Source organism: Podarcis tiliguerta (assembly GCF_965153285.1).
Source record: "Podarcis tiliguerta genome assembly, chromosome: 1".
Taxonomy (NCBI): domain Eukaryota; kingdom Metazoa; phylum Chordata; class Lepidosauria; order Squamata; family Lacertidae; genus Podarcis; species Podarcis tiliguerta.
This window is the reverse complement of record NC_139534.1, coordinates 56,319,694-56,344,976: the sequence shown is the minus strand read 5'-3', so window position 1 is coordinate 56,344,976 and position 25,283 is coordinate 56,319,694. Positions and strand designations below refer to the sequence as shown.

General features: G+C 48.5%; 1 protein-coding gene across 1 annotated transcript; it reads right to left on the bottom strand.

The window, feature by feature from the left end:
- Window positions 1–260: 260 nt before the first annotated feature.
- TMEM132A (transmembrane protein 132A) lies at window positions 261–25,275 on the bottom strand. The gene is made up of 11 exons (XM_083416384.1): window positions 24,424–25,275; window positions 12,950–13,164; window positions 12,631–12,849; window positions 9,410–9,810; window positions 8,780–8,929; window positions 7,599–7,791; window positions 7,357–7,500; window positions 6,351–6,556; window positions 3,919–4,195; window positions 2,947–3,138; window positions 261–2,317 (listed from the first exon to the last, which is right to left on the bottom strand). The coding sequence occupies exons 1-11, from the start codon at window positions 24,494–24,496 to the stop codon at window positions 1,121–1,123; spliced, it is 3,267 nt and encodes a 1,088-aa protein (XP_083272510.1). The 5' UTR covers window positions 24,497–25,275; the 3' UTR covers window positions 261–1,120.
- Between the last annotated feature and the right edge of the window lie 8 nt (window positions 25,276–25,283).

The window sequence follows — 25,283 nt, the reverse complement described above, 5'->3', positions numbered from 1 at the left end:
ACCACCTACTTGTTAGCTGCAGAAAGCCAAGGAGCACCCAGGCAGGTGAATAAGCAGGTAGGTTGCTATGGTGGAGAATAGGAGGTCCTCTTGCCTCGGAGGTGTGGCCCCCTGGCAGACGACCAACTGCTCCAATCCCTCAATGCCGGTCCTCCTCCTGAGTGCCTGACCTGAATCTGGCTAGCAGGGAGTGTTGCCCATGACCAGCCAAGCAAGGAAAGCACAAGCAAGCCATCAAGTCCAAAATACAGAAACCTTCGTTATTTTCAATTATCATTTATTTTTATTAACAATGTAAGAATTAAAAATCTTCCATAAATAAAAGGACTTGCCTGGCAGCCTCCCAATACTACAGGTATAAAATATGAGCGATTGTACAAAACTGTTAAAAGACACCAGGCACACAGCTGGGGTGAAAAAGGACCGGCCGGTGCTTGCTGGAGTTCTGCCCTTGCCCGGCTTGCTTTTCTTTTTTTGGAGGTGGGGTGTGGGAGTTGCGGGGAGGGGAAGAGCCCCAGGCTCAAGACCACAGGAAGGAAGGGACACTCGCTGTTCAAACCACCACAATGGACACAAACTGGCAATGAGGGTCAAAGCAATAAGGGAGGTCTGGGGGGAGGAAGGCACCCCCACTGGCCCCCAGGATCCCCCTCCAGAACACATTGCAGTTGGCTTGCTCTGGGCAGCTGATTTCCAGCCTGCAAAGTCCTCACCCCCCCCACTCTAGTTAGAAACCTCCTGGGGTGGGAGTAGGGGAGAAGCAACGAGGGCAACCCAGGTTCTGTCCCCGCGAGGGAGAGGTAGCTCCACTGAGGTCATAGCAGGAAGGGGAGGACTCCAACCCAGCACATCCCTCTCCGGCATGAAAAGAGAGTGGGCTTAGTGGTGCAGCCAAGGAAGGAGATCTCTAACATAGAGAGAGCAGCCAAGTATCCCTGGCCGAGTAACCCAAGGCTGGTTTCCTGTTGTGTAGAGCCCTCTTCAGAAAGGGGGGAAAGGGGAGAACGCCCAGCTGGATGACCCTAGGAGAGCACCCGGGGGGGGGGGGGGGAGCTTGCAGGTGCCAATCCCTTATTGGTTTGCCCCTATGGGTACAGGTGGGTCACGGGAGAGCCAGAGGTCAGGAGCTGCCCCGGATCCTCTCCATGTAGCTGCGCAGCTCGTCTGGGTCGTGCAGCCCCATGTCCTCGCACACCCAGCGGATGTCATCTTCGCTGGCCACCAGGATGGACTGAACGGCAGGCGCGGAAGGCGGGGGGCTGGGAGCAGAGCCAGGGGGGGACGCGAAGGTCACAAACTCCACACGCTTCCGCCGGCCACCCACCTCCCTGCCCTCCTTCTTTCTAGACAAGGTGGTGGTGAGGGCAGGGCTCCCAGGGGCAGGCAGGCCCAGAGTGCTGGCAGAAATGCCCGTCTCTGGCCCCGGCGGTGGCAGTGGCGGCGGACCTGGGCTCTCCTGAGCCACAGCCTCCAGCTTCCCTTCTGGACCCGCACAGCAGCAGCAGCCGTCGCTGGTGCCGGAAGGGCCCAGGGGTTGGTCCTGGCAGTGCTGGTGGCGCAGATCCAGCTGCCGGCTAAGCTCCTCTTGGTCAGTGCCCAGCCAGACCCAGTTGTGGGGCTGCGGGGCGGAAGAAGCCGGCCCTGAACCAGCGTCAGGGGGCTCCTTGCGCTGGTAGCGGAGGACAAAGACCACACAGTTGATGAGGAAGATGAAGATGGCGAGGCAGAAAACCCCCAGCAGAACATACATGCCTATCTCCAGATCCGTCACCTTGGCAGGGGCCTTCACTATCTCGTCCTCCTCCTCCACCTCCACCTCCTCAGGGTTGTTATAGGAGCTGCCGCCAGGCTCCTCAAATTTGGTCATGGGTGGCCCCACTCCCACCGGGCTGCGCCTCCGTGAGCCCCTTCCGCTTTCGGTGACGGTTGCAACCGTCACTGCTTCGCCTGACATGGCGCCTTCTGCTCGCTGGAAAGGGGGTTCGCCGTGGAGACCGGGGTCCTGCTGCTGTGGGCTGCCTGTGGTTGGGAGGTGTTGGCCAAAGTTCACTTCCAGCCACATGGTGCCCTGGGAGAGGGGGGCCCTATGCTTGCCCTTGCGGCAGGAGTCTGGGGGGTGCAGGCTCAGCTGCAGGAGGGATCCTCGGCCCGGCCCCTCCGCCACGGCCACGGGGCGAGCCTGCTCCTCATCCAGCCGCACGGAGACCACGCGAGGGTTCAGCGAAGATAGCGAGAGCACCGCATCCCGCCAGCCATAAAGCTCTACAGGGGCCAAGGTGTGGTCAGTGAATACCAGCCAGATGGTCAGCGCTGCTTCCTGCAAGGAAAGGGAATGTGGGATCAGGAGGTGGAGGAGACCACACAGATTAGACACACACCCGAGTTTAATATGAGGTAGGCTTGCCATATCTGGAGCAGTGCATGGTGGGACTGACCCCCTGTAACCTGGGTAATTGCCCCCTCAGGGCTGGAGGTCAAAAGTCCTTAAGAGGCTGGCTTTCATATGAATTCATGCTCGCCTGATTTGTGCCTCTTTTTTGGTGTTGCTTTGGTGTTGCTTCTGATGTTTTTTATGTCATTTGTACTGAAGCTTTTTTGTTTATTGAATTGCATTTTGCAAATCTGCCTGGAGGACTTTGGTTGGTTCCCCTTTTTCAGGTCCTCATTTGTGGAGGCAAGGAAACTCACAGCACAACTGTGCCAAGCCACATGTCTGTACAGGTAGATTTTGCCAGACTGGAGGAGGAGACACAAGGCTGCAGGTTTCAGTGGCAGCCATGAAATCCAGCTCCTACCTGGGTGGACCACAGCAGGATGGGGGCTTCATCTTCCATGTGCACCCTCCATCACTTCCTTGGACCAAATGGCTGATGAGCCTTAAACTTGCCACACCACCAACTGCCCAATAGGGCCCTTCCTCTGCTATCTACTGCAGCATCTTCTCACCTGCTTCAGGGAGCGCAGAGCAGAGAGTCCCTGACACGTTGCAGTGAAGACATTCAGGTGTCCTGGCTCCATGGAGAGTGTCAGCGAGAGGCCTGAGACTAGCTGGGCCTGCAGCTCTGAGATGGAGACCTTCTCCTCCGTCACCACCAGGGTCTGCTCCCCCAGGATAGAGTCAGAAACAGGAGAACGCACCTGAACCAGGGGATAGAGAGGACATGATGACCCTCAAGAGGAGACTTTTCGCAGAACCAGTACCTTTATTCTTTGATATTCCTCTGAATTGCTTCAGCTTGTAAATAGATAACTAGTACCAAGCGTCCTCTGGTGTGTAAGGGAAGCTGGTTTCCCACTTGTGATTGACAAATATATGTAAAAGGAAAATTCTTGTGGGCTATTTGCATGACTGCCATATTCCCTTGTAGCTTCCCTGCATTCACCACTGGGGCATTCACACATTACCTTCAACAAGTGTAGAGTATGTGAACTCAAAACAGTTGAGCTGCACACTTGCATAATTATTCACATGTAATGTTCAGCGAACGTACCATTTGTGTACCCAATGGTTGAGCTGTACAAATAAACAAGTGTACACAGGTAACGTTTCACACAAACGCTTGTACATGTGTCAATACAGCTTGTGCTTGTACCTGTCATCCTACCCTGGGATCTTTCCCACTTTGTTCCCCACTTCAGTGTCCTGTCTTCTGACTCCCTCCTCCCACAGCAAACCATATCACCTATCCTAACTGTGTTCAGATCACATCCACCTGTTCATAGGTGTTCACTCTTCCCATTGCTCCACCTTTTCCCCAAACACCTCTGCCATCCCGTTACATCCAAAGCACATGCCCAGACTTCTAGCAACCCATCTGAGGTTATCATCACACATCAAGCAAGCTTCTCGCCCCACTTCATCTCAGCAGCCAACAAACAGCACCCCCGCCTCTCTTTCCCCCCTGGCCAGCCCCTTACCTCCACAGATGTCATTCCTGGTTCCTGGCCAACCACTACATTTCCACCTTCCAGTGTTGCCACTCGGGGGTCCTGGATTCTAGCGTGCTTTTGCACCAGATGAGAGACATCCAGCAGCCAATCAGAGCTTGGCATATAGGTCAAGTGACGGCCACCATCTAGTGGGTGAGCCACAAAATGGGCAAGGAAACGGACTCCGGCACGCTGGTACTGGAGACGGCAGCCACGAGCTCTTCTCTCGGCTTCCTCTCCACCGTCTTCAGGCTCTGTTGGACTGCTGGTCGGAAGAGGAGGGACAACTTGTACTGAGCATTTATAATCGCACATTTCAAGTAATGCACTCGAGGTGCATTATCTCAGTAATCCCGACAAAAGCTTTATAAAAGAGGTTGGAATTATCCCCAAGTAAACCCTTACATGAAATTAACATCTACTCCACCTTCCTACAAGAGTACCGAGTGTTCCAAGTGTGCACAATGTAATTCCTACCATTTTTAGATTTTATTTTAGCAGTCTGTATCAACACAAGACCTCTAAGTAGTTTCCAATGAAAAATTCCAAAATATTCATTTGGAAAAAAATTGATAAAAGCAAAGATTAAAACCAAGTAAACATAACAAGTTAAAATTAAACCTGAACTTTTAAAAGGTATGTAGTAGAATTATATGCTAAAATTATATGCCTGGGTAGGGTTTCTGAAACAAATAAAGGTTTTCAGCAGCTGCTGAAATGCTACAGCAAAGGCACCTGCCCACATCAATGGGCGGGGAGTTCCAAAGATCGAGATGACATTTCCATTATAACTTGAGTCAAGTGGCCATCCTGCTGTGTAGCTTAGGTACTTTGCACCTAGGCAAAAAAAAAATTATCTCCTTGCACACTCTCATGCTTCTCTTCCCTTCTCCTCCCTTACCCTTTCTCCTCTGTGTGTTATTTTAGATTGTGAGCTCTTAGGGAGAATGATGTGTGAAGCACCTAGTAGTTTGTAGGCACTATATTATACCATAATTAACATCATCATCTCTTGCTTGCTGTGCACTGGGTATTAATCAAGGCACCACCACCAGCCATGCTTTGTTTGTTCGTTGATCATTAAAGATGTTCAAGGAACTTCCAGACAATACAATATGTCTGGAGCACTGTCGCCATTAATCTCTCTGCCAAAATGCAAATGGAAATAATCAATTCCCCAAGTTATTTTTCAGCGATTTAGGTATCTCCCCAGCAGCCACCTGACAGGATAACAGGAACCATTTATTAAAGAACCGTAGAGAGCAGTGCCAGGAAAGGTACCGACACAGAGGAAAGCCACCATGAAGAGAGGAATCAAAGGGGAGGGGAGCAGAGCAGTGCTCTGTCTTGCCTTAGAGGAGCCATGTATTCCCAGCATCAACCAACAGGCTGATGTCGACAAAGACTATGGGGCATTTGGAAACCATGCTTCTAGACCATCCATGAGCAGAAACTCAGATATATAAGCTAGGTGCCAAATGGCACCTTAAACCTAGGTTATGGTTGCCACAACGGAATGTCTATTCGCCAGGGGGTTGGACTAGATGACTCTCAAGGCCCCCTCTAACACTACATGATCCTACTATCTCAACTACACTGCTTGACTGTAGCTTGCTCTTACAACAATTCACTTGTCTCGGTATGCAAGAAGGAGAAAAACACACAGTGGAAATGAAAAGGGTGTTAACTACAGACTAAGACAGAGGTTTTTAAGCTGTGATCTGTGAGTCCATTTGGGGGGGGGGGTCTGTGGAAAGGCTGAAGCACAATCAAATATATCTGTACTCAGCCCTGCACTTATTTCCTTGATGTGATGATGGAGGACTAAGATGCCCAACAAGGGGGCCATGATTTGCACAGAAGCACAAGACTTTGCTACACCCAAGTCAAGGCTGGATGGAGATGTCAGTCGCCAACCTGGCGCCCAGAAATCTCCAAGTAGTTGCAACTTGATCCGCGCCAGTAGCAAAACGTGGCTGGCAAATTTTGAACACTGTCCATGAATACATCATTCTGTTTTGCATTCTTTGTTCTCTCTGGCCCACATGGCAACAGCTGTCTATATGGAACCACTGGGCTTGCACGGAGAAATGAGAAGTCGCTCACCCTACAAGTATCAAAGCTCTGGCCATTGACTAAATCAGGGAAGGGGATCCTTTGACACCCACCTGCCAAGATGTTGCTGGATTGCAACTTCCACCACCCCTCACCACTGGGCATGGTGGCTGGGGCTGATGGGAGTTGGGGAGTCCAACAACAGCTGGAAGGCCACAGGTTCCCCATCCCCACTCTAAACACTCCCTTGAGATTATCCCTCATATCTTCCCTCTCCTCTTGCTTAAGCACAGAGAGCACACAGACCTCACTCTGTCGCGTAAACACTGGGCTCAGTTAACCCAACTTGGTTCCACAGCACTTACCCATCTGGGGCCGGACCAGGTACCCTCCAGCCTCGCACCTGCTCTAGAGAGGTGTCTGTCAGCTCAATGCGCAGGGGCAGCAGTGGGGCCCAGACAGTAAAGAGCAGTGAAGCGTGCAGCCGACGGTACCAGAAATCCACCCGTACGCCACGTGCCCCTCGGCTCTCTTTCCCCCCTACGTAGACAGCGTCACACACGTCAGATACCTGAGGGAAAATTGAGGAACACATCAAGAAAGTCCACAAATACAGAGACAAGCGCCCAAGAATATGCTGGAAGACCGCATAAGGGTGCAGAGCAGGTGAGAAGAAAGATGTTCAGGTCCCATTTCTGATTATGGACCTGGCCATAGGCCTGTTATATGCTTCCTCTTCCCTCCCCCTGATGCGCAGTTCATTCAGCGACTGTAGCCAGGAAGTCTTATGGGGCTTCTTGTAGCCTACTGAAGAAGGCAGATCTGGCAGGGGCCCAAGATTTGTGGTAGGGGAAAGAGGAGAGTGGGGGGGGGGGTTGAGGGGGGCAGGGAGAGGTACATTTGTCTTTCCTGTGGCCCAACATTTTTCAGTCACTTTAGCCCAACCCATGAAAAGACAGAGGAAGAGGACAGAGTAAGCTCAAGACAGAAGACTGATGAGGACAAGGCCCGTCATGGAGGCAACTAGAAGGCTGAGGCCTACATTAAAGAATGGGACAAATCCATGGTTTGCCAAGTCTGAAGCTGGGAGGCAGGAGGAAGGATACTGTGTAAGAACAGATGAAACAAAGAGGAGGCTTGCAAGGAGCACAGGAAGACAGGTGCATAACAGCACTGCATGTATAAGGTGGACAGATAAAAACACCAGATTTACACAAAATGGGCGTCTGGTCATTTTGGGGGCTACAGAGACTTGTCCCAGAGATATGGACAAAGAATGAAGTCTGGAGTTAAGACCCCTAGGAAGCGGATTTTAATCCTGTGGCCACAGAGAGGGAAACAGGCCCTTTGTGAGGCATATTAGCTTCTCACCTGCAGGACCTGCTTGTTGGAAGACTCACAGCCCATCTGATCCGTGACCTCGGATACTGCTCCCCCAGTCTCTACCACAACCAGCTTCACAGGCACTGAGTGGGGGATTCCTGTGAGGAGGGCAGTGTTCACAATCTCCTGCTCCTGAAGAGGGTCAAGAAAAAAAAAAGTGAGGAACCAATGTTAGATGCCCCTCAGGGGTACCTTATGAGGAGGGGAAGCACAGCCCTTCTAGGCCTCACCTTCACCAGTGGAACCAAGGCCCGCACATCTCGCTCCGACACTTGGATCTCCCACACCATCTTGTCCTTCTCAGCCTCGGGGTCCTGGCCAGGATACTCCACTTGCCAGGTGACAGGACGGTTAGAAGCTAGGCCCCCTGTGCCATTCTCCACGACAAAATCCAGATACAGGAACTCTGGGGAATCTGCTGCCCTAGATGGCGATAAGGATAGGCAACAACACACTAAGTGTAAAGCAGAAGTAAACACAGAGCCCAGGAGAAGCTGAGTAGATCATAGAACTTCACTGGGCCTGTTCAACTTAGATCAGTGACGGAGGCCTTTCGAGATTGTCCTGCTACTATCAGAAGCACAGTTGGAAGAAGCAGGGGTGGTGGGCACTCTCTTCTGTGGAGCCCAGGAGGTGGAGCACTTTGCCCTGGGCCCCCTCAGTCTTGGTTTTCTGTCATGACTTGAAAGGTTTTTATTCCAGCAGGCATTTGGCTTAACCTCTAGAACAATGCTGAGATTTATACTGTCTCTTAATGCTTATGTGACTTGTTCTCAATTTTTGTTCATTACAGAGTGGAAAGGTCGGATAGGAAGAAAAACACCCAATAATTTTTTCAAATAAATTCCTGAATTTCTATTTAGCTGGCTGACCAAGCTTACAGGGGGACAAACAGTTAAGTTTCACACATCACCAGACCCAGTCTTTTATTCAGGCTACAGCAGAGAATAAGGAGGAGACACTATAATCAAATATTGCTTAAAGACAGTCTGGACCAATGAAAGTTGCTCCAGTCACCTAGTTGACATTCCTTTATAGAGGATAAGGAGAGGGTTTGGTGTGTTTTTCTGTCTCAAAGTTCTCTTATCTCCTTACTTTCTTCACAGAGAGAGGTGAAGGGTGAGCCTCTCAAAACAAGACTGACTATCTACATTACTGTAGCTGAACAGTATAGCTCTCCCTCAAGAGTCCCTTGTATAGTCTTTGTGTTCAGCAGACAAAACAATTCCACTGAAAGAGATAATAGTAAGGGCTGTGAGTATATTGGAATTCCACAAGAACTTCAAAAAAAAACACCACAGAAGTGATACTGGGTAGAGATTCCTATTTCCTGAAAATCTCAGCTTTCCTTTGAAATAAACAAAAAGTTTCTAGCCCTCATGGCACCAAGAGAAGTCCAATGAGCACCTACCTCCAGTCCAAGCCACTAGTAAGGGAACGCCGACAAGTGACCAGAGCTGTGTGGTGTTTGGCACCCTTGAACTTGTCCAGCTTTGCAGTCCAAGCCTCTGGCCTGGTAGGGCGAGCTGCCAAAACCTGTAACCCTTTCTTCACCTTGATCCTGAAAGGAAAAGCAGCAAAGTAAGGTGTGTAGGCAGGAAAAAGCCAGCAAAACAGTATCACAGCAGCTCTGGTGATAGGCTAAGGAATAACGAGGGCCAGGCCCCGGAGAAATGAGCACCCCAAGGCTTGAACTGCCTATAATTGAGGGAAGACGGCACCAGCGAGCTAGTGTAGCATAGTGGCTAACAGAATGAGCTGTGGATCAGGATGTCCCCAGTTTGATTCTTGCCTCTGTCATGAAGTGACCTTAGATAAACCGTATTGAGGGATAAGAATACTGACGCTCAAGTTTTAGCAAGGATCACAACTAAATAACACATGCAAAGCGCCCGAACACTTGAAAGTGCTCTCTGATTGTTAAGAATTAATATAACCACTGTTGACTAGAAAGCTCCCCCTAAGAATTCAGATTCCTTTGTCATTCACTGGAATGAAAACGTTATGGCTGGAATCCCAAAGCCTGGCTCCCCTGACTCACCGGAGGATCAGTAGGTCGGCCGTGAAGTTCTGCTGCAGGATGAGGGTGGCTGTGAAGAGCTGCCCCGGGCGAAGGGCCATGTCAGGGACACGGACCATCACGTTGTCGTCCAGCCGCACTTCCTGGCGCCGCGGCAGGCTCATTACCCTGATATCGACCGGGCCCACGTAGTGCAGTCGCTCCTTGCCACCCTCAGTGCCCGGACGTGGCCTTTCCCGGGGTCGGACATGGGGGCACTCTCTCGGCGTCCTCCCGGGCAGCGTGGGCTCCAGGGTGTAGTACAGCTCAGCCCGCAGAGGAGTGATGGTGGAATCCTCTCCCTTCCTTTGGCTGCTGGCGGGTGCAGGAGAGAACCAGCGAGGGGGGAGCTCGAGTTCCACCACACACACACCCAGCGGTGCCTGGTCAGGAGAAGCAGAGAGAGACAAACCATGTGCTCCTTTTAAGACCCTCCTCATGGTATGTGAACCCATGCAGCAGCCTTACACCGAGTCAGGCTATTGGTCTGTCTAGTCCAGTATGGCCTGCTCTGATTGAGTCTCAAGGATCTCAGGAAAGGTCTCTCTCAGACTAGCTCTCTGGGGTGCTTATAATTGGAGATGCCAGAAATGGGCCTTCTGGACATGCCGCAACTGCTCCACCATTGAGCTATACAGTGGTACCTCGGGTTAAGTACTTAATTCGTTCCGGAGGTCCGTTCTTAACCTGAACCTGTTCTTAACCTGAAGCACAATAGCTAACGGGGCCTCCTGCTGCTGCCATGCTGCCGGAGCACGATTTCTGTTCTCATCCTGAAGCAAAGTTCTTAACCCGAGGTACTATTTCTGGGTTAGTGGAATCTGTAACCTGAAACGTACGTAACCTGAAGTGTATGTAACCTGAGGTACGACTGTAGTCCCTTACTTCTGGAGTCCAAGAAAGCTACTTTCACCTCCCCTTACTCTACAACCAGGGTCAGCCCAATACACTTTGATGACTGAAGCAGACCAAGAAATGTCGCCCGGCAGCTGCTCTTTCTCCCCACCCCTCCTCCCAACCACTCTTTTCCTCTCAACCAGTCTTGGTAGGGCAGCTATCCCACCTCACTTTGAAAGACACTTTGAGTGACTGACCAAGAGGGCCTCAGAGGTCCTACATTTTGCCGCTGTGGTGCAAGCTCTTTCTGGGCCTATCTCATGCCATAATACCTCACTCTGATGAAAGGGGATTGGGGGCAGGGTAGCTGCAGGAATATAGCTGCTGTCCACTTTGGTCCAGTGACCAGAAATCAGCTTTTGTGCCACTTAGTTAGGAAGTGGTCAGTGATGGTGGCTCTGTGGCCTTGGCTGACACACACAGGGCCCAAATTTGCCAAAGGGTGGGTAGGTGACAGCGGGGTGGTGGGTGGGACTGTGGGAGGCCAGCCATGGGGGACTGGGCGGTGAGAAGCACCATCTGCTGCCCTGCGCATTCTGCCACCTGATTTAAGAGGCTCACCTTGGTTCATGGAAGGGCCCATCCTGCTTGTCACCATATTCCATTTCCACTCGTTCTTGCTCATCATCTATCTCTCTCCTTCTGTCCCTGTCTTTTCTGTCTCACCTAGCCCACACATCTTCTGGTGGGGATTTGAAGCCAGAGCAGTCAGTAAAGCAGGACCAGCAAGCAGCAGGAAGCCCACGTCAAGGCGGAACTTCACAGACTCACTCTGACATTACCAGGCCACCAGCTCAAAAAAAGGCAGATCTGACAGTTACCACATGCTTGGCCTCAGGGTGCAGAGGGAGCTCTCTGCTGAGCTTGGCCACCACTCAACCAGTTGCCACCGGTAACTGACAGGGGGCTCGGGGAATAAAGCTAATGGGCTACTACAGGGAAGGCCAAGTTGAACTGTTGACATTTTGCAGCCCTTTACAAGTTGGATGTTAAACCTCCCAGGCTTCAGCAAGAGCAACGGAATGGCTTGAAGAATCACTGACTTGCTCACAAATGCCTCTCCCATGTTAACAGATTGAACTATCCCCCGCCACCAAGAGAATGCATGGAAGAACAGAATATGCACCCTCCCTTCTTCATATGAGCACCCTGAGGGCAGCTTCACACATTACAGAAAGTCCTGGTAAGTAGAGCTGTGAGTCACATTTGATTTCTGCACTTCCAGGAAACCTGCAAAAGTAGAACCCTGCATTTCTCAATGTGTGAAGCCGCAGTGAAGCGTCCTCCGTATGGAAGCCAACACCTGCCTAGGGTAATTCCAGTGCTTTATCATTTCGGTTTTCTTCCCAGCAAAGTACTAAACATTTTCACATGTGTTCTGAATGAACATTGGAGAGCTTGTTAAATGTTGCTTTCTTTTGATGAGTGGTATGAGTGTAATTAAAAACAACAACCAGTTATTTTAAAAGCAGAAATGTTCCCCACACACAGATATTTAGAAGAGCCCATTCATCTTTTTATGGGGGGGGGCAAAAAGGTTTTTCCAATTTTGGAAACAGTTTCATATTATCCAACATGCAACGGAAATAACAATGCTATAGAAAACAAGGCACCCGTTGTATAAATTTAACGTTCTGTGTAAGAGGGGATTTTTCTCACCTCTGGAGAACTATAATGACAAGCTTCCTCTCCTGAAATTCACTCTCCTTTGCGAACATTACAAGTGTGTGAGCCGTAATGTCATAGAATCACAGAACTGTAGAGTTAGGAGGGACTACATGGGGCTTGAACCCACAACAATGAGATTAAGAGTCTCATGCTATCCATCTCTGCAATAGAATCACAGTGCTGGAAGGAGCCTCATGAGTCCTACCACCTGGAACATCAGGGATTTGTAGACTTAAACCATAGCAGATGAATGTTTGTCCATTCTCTTCTTAAAAATTAAAATAATAATAATAATCCAAGGAAGGGGATTCATATGACATCCCTGGCCAGCTTTGACATTCCACTTTCTAGTTTGTTGATAGATGCTTACAAGAGACTCCTTACAGTGAATCATACCAGAACTTATTCTGTGGGCCTCAGCCGGCCTGGTGCCCTCCAGATGTTTGGGACTACAACTCCCATCAGCCCCTGTGAGGAGAGAGTGCTGGTAAGAATTGCAGTCCCAAACATGGGGAGAGCATCAGGCTGGTGAAGACTATCCTATGACATTTCAGGGTCATGTACCAAATCTCTCCCAAGTAAGGCAGTTGGCAGGGACGATGACGACTGCCCAAAAGAGTGGCATCTCATTGACCAACCTGGAGGTGGCAGGCACGATGAACCACTTGGGCCTGGTGGAAGACATGTAAGGTGACGCATGGCAGGGCCTGCTGTCTTGACATCCAGTCCTGCCCTTGGAGGTGGAAGAGCACCCTGGTGTATGGCTCGTAAGGGGACACTGTGCCCTCAATGGACACAGCCCGGATGTCCCAGGCAGTGGAGACGTCTGTGGATTGGGAGTCATCAGCTGGTATTGCCTGGGGAAGAGAGAAAGTCTTGAGCTCTGCTGAAGCACCTCACAGCAGGAATCAAGAAAGGAAAGGGAGTCCCCTTGCACAGCTGCATGTGACTATTTACCTGCTGAGCTGTGAAAGGGGGGTAGCCAGCTTGGATGGTGGGCTTCCCTGACAGTCGACGGTGGAGGAAGAGGAAGGTCTCTGAGCGGGAGCTGAGGGAGGCATTTCCTGGCATGTAGCGGTCCGTACGCTGAAGACGGAAGTACTCTGGGCCATTTAGCACTTTTAGTTCGGCTGGAAGGTACACCGCATCAGGAGACTCAGATTCACAGTCCACTGCAAAGAGGAGAACCACGTCCATCAACATCAGCCTTTCAACCTCTCCCCATACCCCAGTCCAGATATACAAGTGCTGTTCCACAAAACCCTGACTAGCGATAGGAAAGGCTGAAATAAAGGCAGTGAATACTTGCCAGAATTCAGGTGTCCCACCTTCCATGTGTTCAAATGGGTGCAGGGAGCATGGGGTCATACAGACTAGTCATAATCCCCACAGACACGTGCAGCAGTCATGGCCCCTGGTGTCTGCATGTCTGGCCAGTGTGAGAAGGAGCTCCATGTGCAGACCCAGCTCCTTGATGCAGTGGAGGACTCTGGCGCCCAATCAGGATGCTCCCCTCACATGGGGGCGTCCTAGACATGTTCACCAGTCAGTAAATCCACTTCACACGCTGGCTGAATGTATGGACAGATGTGTGGCTGCTGCATACATCAGCAACACCAGCCCTCACATGCTATTTCAATGCATGGGTGGGGCATTGGGAACCTTTAATCTTGTTTGAACCAGGAATCAAAGTCAAACCTCATGTGTTCCAGCCTCAGACCTAGGATTCAAGAGCCAGAAGCACTCTGACTTTTTCTGGCCCTCCTTACCCTACTAAACCGAAATCAAGGTGTGGAAAAAGGAAAAGCAGTGACAATTCTCCACATAAATTTCACGCACATGCTGTTGTAGTACTCATACACATTCTGGAAAGCAAAAACACGACTTCCAATTTCTCTCTCGGGAAGATATTTCAGGAAGTTTCTCATCTCTCTCCAATTGATGTTCTAATAACTGTGGAGCCCTGATACCCACTCCTATTACAGTCAGATTATAGGTTTGGCCCCCAGCACAGCGTCTCTGATTCATGGCTGATCTTGGATTGTCTTATTTTTTATGATGGTGATTTCTTTCCCTCCTTAGAAACTCGATGTTCAGCTGTCTATGCAGCTGCCAAATGAGCACAGAGCAATGTGTGTAAAAAATTTAACCAAACCAAGAAAACCCAAACAGTTATTTGCATATCCCTGTATATTTTAGGATTCAGAGTTTAGCATTTAGCTATCCCATCTGTTTAGTATAAGTGTGGTAGATATGCCACTAAAGGGGATAAAGGGCACAGTTGTCCATATACAAAACTAGAGAAAAATAACAAGGAGAGCCACCCAAACCTTGCATTCATTTCTAGCTAAATACTTACAGGAATTGGGGCCTATCAGAATAACTCAATTTAACTACAGTATATTGAGCCTGATCGATAATAGGTGGTCTGTCTGTAGAAGCTTAAAGAATGGGCTGCATGTGGTACACCACAAAAATGGGCTGCGAGAAAAGGCACACCACAAAAATTGCCAAGCAGTTCTTGCTTTTGAATTGGGGTTATGGACACATAACCTTGGTTAACGATTCTAAGCAGCGGTCATCATTTATTTGGTGGGGGTGAACCTAAATCCACTACTGGTACCTTTCCGAGCACAATTCAAAGTGTTGGTGCCGACCTTTAAAGCCCTAAATGGCCTTGGTCCAGTATATCTGAAGGAGCGTCTCCACCCCCATTGTTTTGCCCGGACACTGAGGCCCAGCTCTGAGGGACTGCTGGCAGTTCCTTCACTGTGAGAAGCCAAGTTACAGGGAACCAGGCAGAGGGCCTTCTCGGTAGTGGCACCCGCCCTGTGGAAAACCCTCCCACTAGATGTCAAAGAAAACAACAACTACCAGACTTTTAGAAGACATCTGAAGGCAGACCTGTTTAGGGAAGCTTTTAATGTTTGATGCATTACTGTGTTTTAATATTTTGTTGGAAGCCGCCCAGAGTGGCTGGGGAAGCCCAGCCAGAGGGGTGGGGTATAAATAATAAATGGGTGTGATTCGGAAGCAAAGTTAGTAAGAGGGACCTGCAACAAACATGTCAGTGCAGAGTGCTCCTGTTCAGAGTTCCAACCAAACCGTCATGCACTCTACCAGGATACTCCATTCCATTTCCTCTCTCCTGACCCCATTTTCAGCCTTTTCACTCTCAATAGTCAGTCCACATTCTATGCCCACTGAACACACTCAGTCCTCTATGGGCTGTTTTGAGATTCCCCTCCCCCAGCAAATATGATTTGTACTGAAAATCTTGGGGTCTGCCCAAGCCTGCTGATATCTCCCTCATGTACGGATTGTACTATTTTGGCTACATAACAATCCATACTCACTCACTATTAATATATAGGCTACATCACCTTTTAGCTTCAAATCAGTTACAGTGGTGCCGCGCAAGACGAATGCCTCGGAAGACGAAAAACTCGCAAGACGAAAGAGTTTTTCGTTTTCGCAAGGCGGATTTCCCTATGGGCTTGCTTCGCAAGACGAAACGTCTTGCGCCTTTTTTTTTTTAAACTGCCAATGCATTCCTATGGGAAACCGTCAATACACATTGGTACTTCGCAAGATGAAAAAACTTGTAGAACGAAAAAACTCGCAGAACAAATTAATTTCATCTTGCGGGGCACCACTGTATTTGAAAAACGGGACCTATAATTGGTAATCTAATAAACTCTAACACAAGGACAATGCTAGCAATTTTTTTAAACTGCTCAATAAGCATAACATTTCAAGCTTCTAAAAGATTAAATATGCAGGATTTTTTTTTTAATGGTCTGGAAAAGGAGATTAAATTATGCCACATTCACGGAGAATTTTCCAGCTCTCTTTGAAAATCCCACAAAGGTAGCACGGAAATGCATGCAACCAGAAAATGCATGAATGGCAGTGTGAGATGCATGACATTTGGCAGTTAGATATGAGCCAACCTAGTTCTGTTTATGGGATCAGACAGATTCCTAGCCCAAGGCAGTGCTACTCCACCTCCTGCCAAGGTCCATCTCAGGATGTCTTCATGCTTGAATGGCAGCTAAGACACAGAAATCCTACCGTGTGTGTGTGTGGTTTTAAAAAAACAAAAACAAACCATATTTCTGAATGAATCCGAGAGCCTTTCATTCCAATTTACCACTGCAAACTCAAGCTGAGCTGATTTGGGCATCTCACTGATTTGGAAAAAATCAAGCTCTATGATTTTGTAAACTGCACTTCATGGTACATTATGCCTAAGAGGCCTGAGGTGGTAGAGCAGAGTATATGAGATGATAGGAAAAGTAAAAATTAGGTCATTATTCAGGATTACGGATGCCTTAACTGTCTGTATTTTCAATACTCACAGAGATTTTGTACCATGCTTTGGAGAGACCTAAGAAACAGATCCTAATTTCACTTTCCTCTGGCTTCTTACTACTGGTTCTCATCAATCCATTAGCTTCCCACACACCCTGTGGATTCGATTTCAAGCTCATTCAGGGGCAGAATTACATGTTACATGTGGACCCAAGATTCTTTTTAGTGGCATTTCCTTCCTCTTCTGTACACTGCAGCTGACAAAGCTGAGCTTTGAAGGAGAGCATTGGCACAGAGGGTGAGAGAGGCTTCATAAACCCTTTCTCTTGAGCTGCCTCCCTGCCAAAAATACCCTAGACACAAAAAACATATCAAGGAAAAAATGTGCATACACCTCTCCTTTCTTCAGCTGAGGTAAGAGCAGTTGGGGAGGTAAATTTTCAGAAGTACCACAATTCATTCATTCATTATCATTATTGTTTTCAATCTTATGTACTTCAATAATTTTACAATCATTTTAACATTTCAAAACCCAACTTCCTTCCCCCTCTTTCTCCAGTTCCTTAAATTTATTTTTTATATTTTCTGCGTATTCCAAATTCGCTTAATTTACTCATTTATACATCTACTTTAAATAAGTGTGTATGGAGTTCCTGGGCTGCCTGGACAACAGGACTCCTCTCTCGCAGGAATAGATATTTACTAAAATGGAATAGTGCCAGGGCTCTTTCAACTAAAGACTTTCTCTCCCAATGCAGCAGTACATCCGTTTGCAGACTACTGCCCCCAGTCTTACCTGGGGCTTGGTAGACATAAGCGTACTGCAAAACGAGAGCATCGAGTTTACATCTTTTTAATTTCTTCAGTGTGTTAGTAATCCTAGGGCAGCACTCACCTGGGAGATCTCCTGCACAAGCGCCGCTGAGATGAATGGAAGCTGTGCAGGAGCCCTGCCGCACTCTTGTGTAGCTAGCCCCTGTTGTTTTCAATGGAGCCTGAACAAGAGATCTCCCGTGGTGGATTGTGCCATGAGCAAATTTAAAATCCTTAGTTGTCTTAATGTCAGGCTGTTATCTGAAACCGTAGCTGCCTTTTGGGGAAGAGAAAATGCTCTCGTTATGAAGGATTTTAAACCAAGGCATTTAAAAGAATCCAGAAGCACAAGACAAATACGAAATAAATGGAATTGTAGAAGGAAAATGACATCCTTTTTAAAGACACATCCAATTATTAGGAGTACCTAGAGCTGGCAATTCTGCTTTTGTGTTCATGAAAAGCCTGTGGAGATTTTGTTTGTGTGTGTGTTAAAAAGTCTAAGGTGTTTGCATTTCTGCTTGTTTCCCATTAGAAATGCAAACCTCATCTTTCTCTGAATTCTCTGGGCACCCAGAGAGCGGTACAAACACATCATCAGATGAGAAAATGGAATGAAAAAGCTCAAGTAGCTGAGAGAGAAAGGGATTTCAAGTCAGATCATTTAACTCTTTGGACCACACATCATAGTTGTCCATCGCCAAAGAACTGAGTGACAGTCAGCAAAAAAATATTTTTCTAACAAGTCTCATCTTTTAATCTTCTCTCCCTGGAATTAATAAATCATGATCAGGTCAAACATCAGTTGGGTGGGGTGGGTGAATATATCAACTACACCAGTGTCAGAAAGAACACCCCCCCTTTTTTTTTTCTTTATGAAGAGTAGTACTCAGAAGGTGGCCAAAGACCAGCATTAATTAAGCAGGGGAAAGCAGGGATTAGGGAGAGCAGATACACATCTTTTTAAGGGATGTTCTTTATTTCCACACAAAAGCTCTGTCAAACACAATGGATGCCCCTTATTTCAAAAGCTCCAGAGAATGGACACCACAATTTTGCTCTGCCCCTTATTTTTAAATTTTGCGATTTGATAGAAGAACGGAACAAAGCCTTGGCATTCTTATAATCAAGTTTGTGCACTCTTACATCGCATCTGTTAGGTGGGTTTCAATAAAAAGGGGGGGGGGACAATATGCTGGTCAAAATTGGTTAACGAGGGGTCATTTTAAGGCAGGTGTGGAACCCACCAGAATAAACCAGTAAAGAGCTCCTTTGGCACCCATTGTACCTAATGAAACTTCTGATCTGTCCGCTAATATGCTTTGTTCAGTTTTGTTAACATTTCTATCTACACCCCAGTTCCACCTGGGATTTGAGGTTTTCCAAAGCAGCCATTTTAATGCTGTAGGATGTCTGAGGGAGGGATTGTTGTTCTGTTTTGGTGAATGTTGTTTTTCTTCCCCTCGCAATTATTTTGTGTATGGGGGAAAATATTCAAATAGATTTTGGGTTTTAGCTTTAATTTGGGATTTCTCCAGCTCCCAAACAATGTTAAAAATGATAATGATGCTGCTCTTAATTAACTGAAACCTAATTAGAGGCTCCGCTGAATTATCTATCTGGGAAAAAAGGCATCATGATCCTAGCTTTAAAGGAGCCTGAGGGGGAGGGGGCACGTGTGGTGTGTAGTAGCAAGCTGCCCCATTGGGAGGACAGTTGTAGTGGTCCATCGGAGGGGGGGGAGGCAGTCATGGAAATGGCATTCAGCACATCACTCGGGATGAATCTTTTGAAGGCTGCTGCCTTGAGGTTTCGCTGTTTTTCAGCTGCCCTTCAAAAACAAGAATGACATCTCTAGCTGTAAAGACAGCCTTCCAGCTGCAACCTCAGTAAGATACAGAGGTGCCCACTTGTGTCCGAGGGGCTAGGTCAAGCACTGTTGCTGCTACAGCCACTGGGGCAGCGGATGGTTGCCAAGGCTATTAGTATCCCTTTAAAACTGGGCCAACGAAGGGTTGTTATTTTTTTTAGCAGGCAGCAAGTCCGCCATCCCCTCCCCTCCCATTGTGAAGTGCCAATCATCCAAACGCCATATTCTAGCATGCTGGGGGAAGGTGCTCTCTCAAAATGACGCTGTTCATTTCCCCAACACTAGAATATTCCTGTCCCACCATTCCTCCAGTGTATCTATTCTGGCCATACATAGAAAGAATCATAGAACTGTAGAGTTGGAAGGGACCACAAGGGTCATCTAGTCCAACCCCTTGAAACGCAGGTATATTTTGCCCATAATGGGGCTTGAACCCACAACCCTGAGATTAAGGGTCTCATGCTCTGCTGGCTGAGCTATCCCAGTATGATAGATAGATAGATAGATAGATAGATAGATAGATAGATAGATAGATGATAGATAGATAGAGATAGATAGATAGATAGATAGATAGATAGATAGATAGATAGATAGAGATAGGGTCTTTATGTACGCATTTTCAATAGATTCTGGCCACAGTTCTGTAAAATGGGTTCACACATAATGCCCTGTCCAAATGATACACAGGTGAGCTCCTTCTGGCTGGGTGGAGGTTTGAACCCAGGTTTCCCTTATTCACATCCAACCCATTAACACTTTTCTGGCTCGGTCCCCCAATGCCAGGAGCTAATGTACAGCCAATTCTTTGGAGGGCACCACATGCAAAGAAACTGCACACAAAGGGCGCATAAGAACAGGGCAGTTTGGGGGGACTAAATGCATCTTCCCGGTGTCCCTGATCTTGCAAGTGCCATAGAGTCCAGCCCTGCTCCCCTACCCATCTGCACTGCAGACAAGAGCAGAGAGATCAGAGCTATCTATTTCACTCATCTTTCTTTGATATTATCTGCACGTTTCCTTTTGTGCTTGTGGTTATCACATGTTTTGTAGGGTTGGGTGGCGTATAATATCAATATGAGTTGTCACATCCCTGTTTTTTTACAAGGATTCCACTCAATTCTTCTGGGTTAAAGTGAAAGCACCAAAACAGGATGTGGTCCTGGCACAGCTGTGTTCGTGGACATGTTAACACTGCACCTTTTTCTCTCTCTCTTGTGTGCATCTAGAAATAAGGGTACAGCACAAAACCAAACACCTTTTGTTCGTGACAAGCTCAAAGGAGATTCTGAATGAACATCAGGAAGAACTTTCTGACAGTAAGAGCTGTTTGACAGTGGAATGGACTTCTTTGGAAGGTGGTAGACTCTCCTTCCTTGGAGGTTTTTAAGCAGAAGTTGGATGGCCACCTGCCATGGATGCTTTAGCTGAGATTCCTGCATTGCAGAGGTTAGACTAGATGACACTCAGGGTCCCTTCCAACTCTCCCATGCTATGAGCTCAGTGTGTCACACGGGTGCTGGAGGACAAGGACCAAACCATAGGCATGGGTGGGCTTGCATGCATTGAATGAAGAACAAGCCCTCCCACTCCCCCGTGCTACACATTCATGCTCTGCTAGAGTTGGCCAAGTGATGTTGGGTGAGAATCGTAGAATGACAGAACTGGAAGGGATCTCAGAGGTCACGTTAGTTCAACCTCTGCTCAAGGCAGCACCAACAATACAGGGTGCAATGACATCATCCCTGACAGATTGCTATCAAGTCTGCTTAAATGTGGGAGACCACCACCTCCCAATGCAGCCTGTCCCACTTTTGAACATCTTGTATATTTCTCCTAATGTTTAACCCAAATCTTCTTCTTTACCATTTCTGTCCGCTGGTTTTAGAGCTGCCCTCTGCAGCGGCAGCAGAAAAAAAGTCTGCTCCACCTTCCACATGGCAGATATTCAGAGTGCACTATCCTGTATCCCTTTAATCTCGATGCTGTCCTGGGCTCCTTTGGGAGAAAGGGCAGGATATCAATTTAATACATAAATGAACCTTCTCTTCTTCGGGCTAAATAGGAAAGCAAGCATCAGTCAGATTCTAGGCATCAGTGGAGCAACCAAACCAAAGATACTGGCCATGATTCAGGGAAAGCAGTAAGATTTCAAAAAGACTAAAAAGCCAAATCCCTAGATGGGAGCTGGCAAGTAATTCCCCACCCAAATCCTCTTGCTCTGCATATGCCATCCCAGCTCAGGGAATTAGGAACGCCCCAACCAAAATATTACAGTCTGCCATCCAGCACTACAAAGAAAATGGAAATGCAGGCACAAAAAGGGCACACACAAAAAGAAATCTTCAGAGGAGATCAGATTCCCTTAAGCAAGCATATAAAAGACATGAAGGGACCAAGAAAGTAATAGAGAAAGTCAGAGACTGCAAAAAATAAATAAATCTGGAGATAAGGGTGAATTACAAAAGAAAGTTTATTTTAGGCTTTCTTGGACATTTACCACAAAAGAGTGTGTGTGTGTCTCTGTGTGTGTGCACTTTAAAGGAAAACTTACACTCCCCTCTTTTTCCACAAAGATAGTTTTTTAAAAAAATCATATTTTTTGAAAACCAGAAAATTTAAATCTACTCCTGAGAGCATGTACAGCGTTTTACCATTGTTGAGCAAGGATACCCTTCACTCAGACTTGGAACAGCACGTTTTAATTGTGTGACAGCCATGTAGAAGTTACAAAAAATTCTTTTTGACCAAAGAAAATCATATATCCCACAAACGGACCATGCAATCCTGTCCCTCCTCTTCTTATCTTTGGCAGACAAGGACAGTATCTTGACTATATTGTACCGATCTTAGCGGTCATTAATAGTGGGGATGTAGAAGTGCTCTGCCCAACAGTAAGGGTCTTGTGGCACCTTAAAGACTAAGTAATTTTATTATGGCATACGTCATTTTAAAAACGGCTAAGACTTCAAAGTGCCACAAGACTCTTTTGGTTGTCTTTGCTGTGACCTACTAACAATACAGTTGCCCCTCTGGAAACTGCCTAACAATGAAGCTGACACACAGACGGAGCTGTGCATCCCAGGCCATAATGCAACCTCCATAAACTTGAGCAGTTCTGCTCTCCCCACTCAATCCTCTGTATGTGGAGCATTAATGATGTTGAGCCCTGCGGGGATCCCCTTATCGCACCTCCCACAGGCCCTGCTTCGGGTCACAGACTTTCCCCTGAGGAAGCAGCAGATGGCTGAGAGATACCGTGACATCACCCCCTGCCCCTCTAGGTTACAGAAGGAGAAAGGAAACAAGTGGTCTCTTTACAAATTTAGCTTCTTCCTCCCTTAGGGTGAGACCTCTTGTCACCTCTGCTCCCCCTCTCCGCTAATCACTATTTCTTCCATCAATTTCCCCCTCGTCAGCTTGACAACATGATCCAGATATATAACCTGTCTTCTTCATTCTTGGATTGATTGAGTTTTCCCCCTTTCCTTCCATACAATCCTCAGTGGGTGGGTGCTACACCCTTCAAGGTCTATCTATCTATCTAATCATCTCCCTGTGTTTCTCTCCCTCTGTTTTTGGCCATCAGGACTCTCTTCCTTTGATATGCCATATTGTACACCAGTTTTTCCCCAGGGATGTTCCCATTTAAAGCACCCACCAGTTCTGCAATCACTTCAAAAGCAGCGGCTGCGAACAATAAATGTATCCACCACCGCTTTGAGATACTGCAGGCAATAACAATTTCCTGGTAGCTTCATAGGCTCCCCTTGAATGAACAGGACCAAGGGGAGGATTTATTCGTCACTTTTTAAATGGCTCCGACGATGACTGATGCTCAGAAACATCCTTTGCTCCAAGGAGACTAAATGAGCTTTCTGTCAAGAATTCAACACAGGAACAATCTGATCAAAACAATGTTGGGCGCCTCTTCTTTGGCCAAAACCATCAAAGATACGTTGTGGAGGATATCATGCATGCAGCCAAAAGCCATCTGCATTAAGGGATCGACTTAGGTCGTATTCCTTCGTCAATGGCTGTGCATATGGCTCTGGAGGCAGTTTTTAAATCAGCCAGGCACACAGTTGTGCAGTTAACATTAGTGAAGGGGCAGAAGCACTGCTTGGCACCCTCTGCTTAATAGGAATTTATACTAGAGCTGGGAGAATTGGTGCTATAATCTCAACAATTGTGCTTAAAAGAGGAAATGATGGAGGAAATGCTCGCTCTTCAGCACAGCTGAAAAGTGCTGCTACTCACTACAGCGGTATGTGGTCATCTATAAGCCTTGATACGAGATTCTAAACCAACGCAAGACTAGTGGCACATTCTGACTACAACAAATTGCCTGTGGAAAAATGACTGTAGAACATCAAAGTCAGAGAACAGTCTCAGTCTCAGCGCAGACGCAAATAAATCAGCATAAGGACCCATATTGGGAGAAAAGCTTCTTCAGAAGGCTGAAGTGAGGACTGGGGAATAGGGTGGAGCATTTGAGGGGAGAGGCTCAGCCAGAACAGGTAGAATTCTGCTCTCTCTTTCTCCACACAATATACAATTTCATCAGCTTCAGCTTCCCAAGGGAAGAAGTATCAGCTCTAAGGCTTGAATCATTTGCAAGCAGCCTGCCCATCTTGCAGGCTTGGAGGGTGGGGGGAGATACACTGTGGGGAATAATCATGTCTTGCTGGGGGAAAAAAGGGGTGGGGGTTACCAAAAGCTAATTGAATTACAGCAGCAACTGAAGAGCCATTTGCATTTCAAGATAAGTCCTAGGGAAATCTGCTTCTTCCCTCACCCCCCCTTCAGCAGCAGGTAGAGTAAAGACGCATAAAAGATGCGATAGCAACTGCAAAGCACATGGGGGGGGGGGGGTCCTATGGGGTGCAGAGTGGGGGCTCGGTTCCGAAGCTACCTTGGGAGAAACTTCTGTTTTGAAAGCCGGCATGTAAATCGGTAAACAAATAAATGAAAACGCGAGGTGGAGGGGGTCGAAAGGATGCTCGACTTCAACCTGATTGTCAGTGCGGGGAGATCGAGTGGGGTGGGGGCATTGCTGGCCCGGGAAACAAGTGGAGGGGCACCTCCTTGGGGATCAGGGAGCAGCGCTCAAGGGTCCGGAGAGGGGGAGCAGGGGGAGAAGAGCCCATTGGCTCCCCACGCACACAAACCCCGCAGACGCGCAGAGGTGTTCAGCTGTTTCCATGGAGATCCGAAGTGAAGGCAGTATAGTTTTTCAAAACCCGCTTTTTAAAAGAGGGTCGCTACCAACCAGGGGGGAGCGACGGCATCGGTTTTTGACGGGGGAGGGTGGTCCATCGCTTTAGGAACATGCGAGACCCCCACGTCCAAGTCGCGATCGCACCCCCATTTCCCAGCCAGGGGCAAAAAACGCAGCTGGATCGGCGAGGGGGCTCCAGCCCCAGCCAGGACTCACCTCCGGGGGCGCGCAGGTGGAGCAGCGCGACGGCCAGCAGGAGCCAGCGGGCAGCAGCACGAGGGGATTCCATTCTCCAGGAGCCGATCCGTTCCCAACTCCGGCTCAGATCCCCACTCCCGGCGCTGGGGAGCGCATGTTCTCACTCTCTCTCTCTCTCTCACACACACACACGGCAGCCCGGCTCCGCCGCGGCGCCAAACTCCAGGTGCGAGCGGGCAGTCAGCGCCGCCAGCCGTGCGCGCTCGCCGGTGCGCTGCGCAAGCCGCGCATCCCTGCCCGGGCCGCCGCCGCCGCCGCCGGGCTGCTCAGCCTCAGACAATAGAGGCAGGCAGGCAGGCAGGCAGGGGGAGGGGACCGGAGCACATGGGATCAGCGCCTTCCCGCTGCGCCGCTGGGTCCTAAAGCGCCTCTGAGAGACCCCTCGATGACGGGCGACCCAGTGCCCCACTAGCCGCGCCGCCCCGGGCCGGCGGGAGAGGCGCGAAGCCAGCTCCGAACAAGGCGGGGCCGGGGCGCGGCGGTGGCGGCGGGAGAGGGCGAGTAGCTGAGCGGATCTGGGAGGCCGAGGGCAGCGAGAGCGGCATGGTCAAAAAGCGAAGGGGAGGAGGAAAGCCAAGAAAGTGGATTCCCGCGAAAGAGCAGGGAGAAGGAAAGGGCGATCGCGGAAGCGACTCTTCCAGGCGGCTGTTTTATTCGATCGCGTTTCATTATCCAATACAGAACTGTTCTCACACTTCACTTCTGCTGTTTCCAGTGGTTTCCAACTTTCACCCTTTCGGACCACAAAGCGGCCACGCGGATGATGTTTTGAGATGATGAGAAATTCACCGTAGTTTTCCTGAAGGTATCCTGGGAAA

Coding starts and splice junctions, on each gene's coding strand:
- TMEM132A (XM_083416384.1), bottom strand. CDS start 24,496: ATGGAATCCCCTCGTGCTGCTGCCCGCTGGCTCCTGCTGGCCGTCGCG. Junction 13,165..24,423: donor CCACCTGCGCGCCCCCGGAG/GTGAGTCCTGGC, acceptor TCCTCTTTGCAG/TGGACTGTGAATCTGAGTCT. Junction 7,501..7,598: donor CCTTGGTTCCACTGGTGAAG/GTGAGGCCTAGA, acceptor GACCCTCTTCAG/GAGCAGGAGATTGTGAACAC.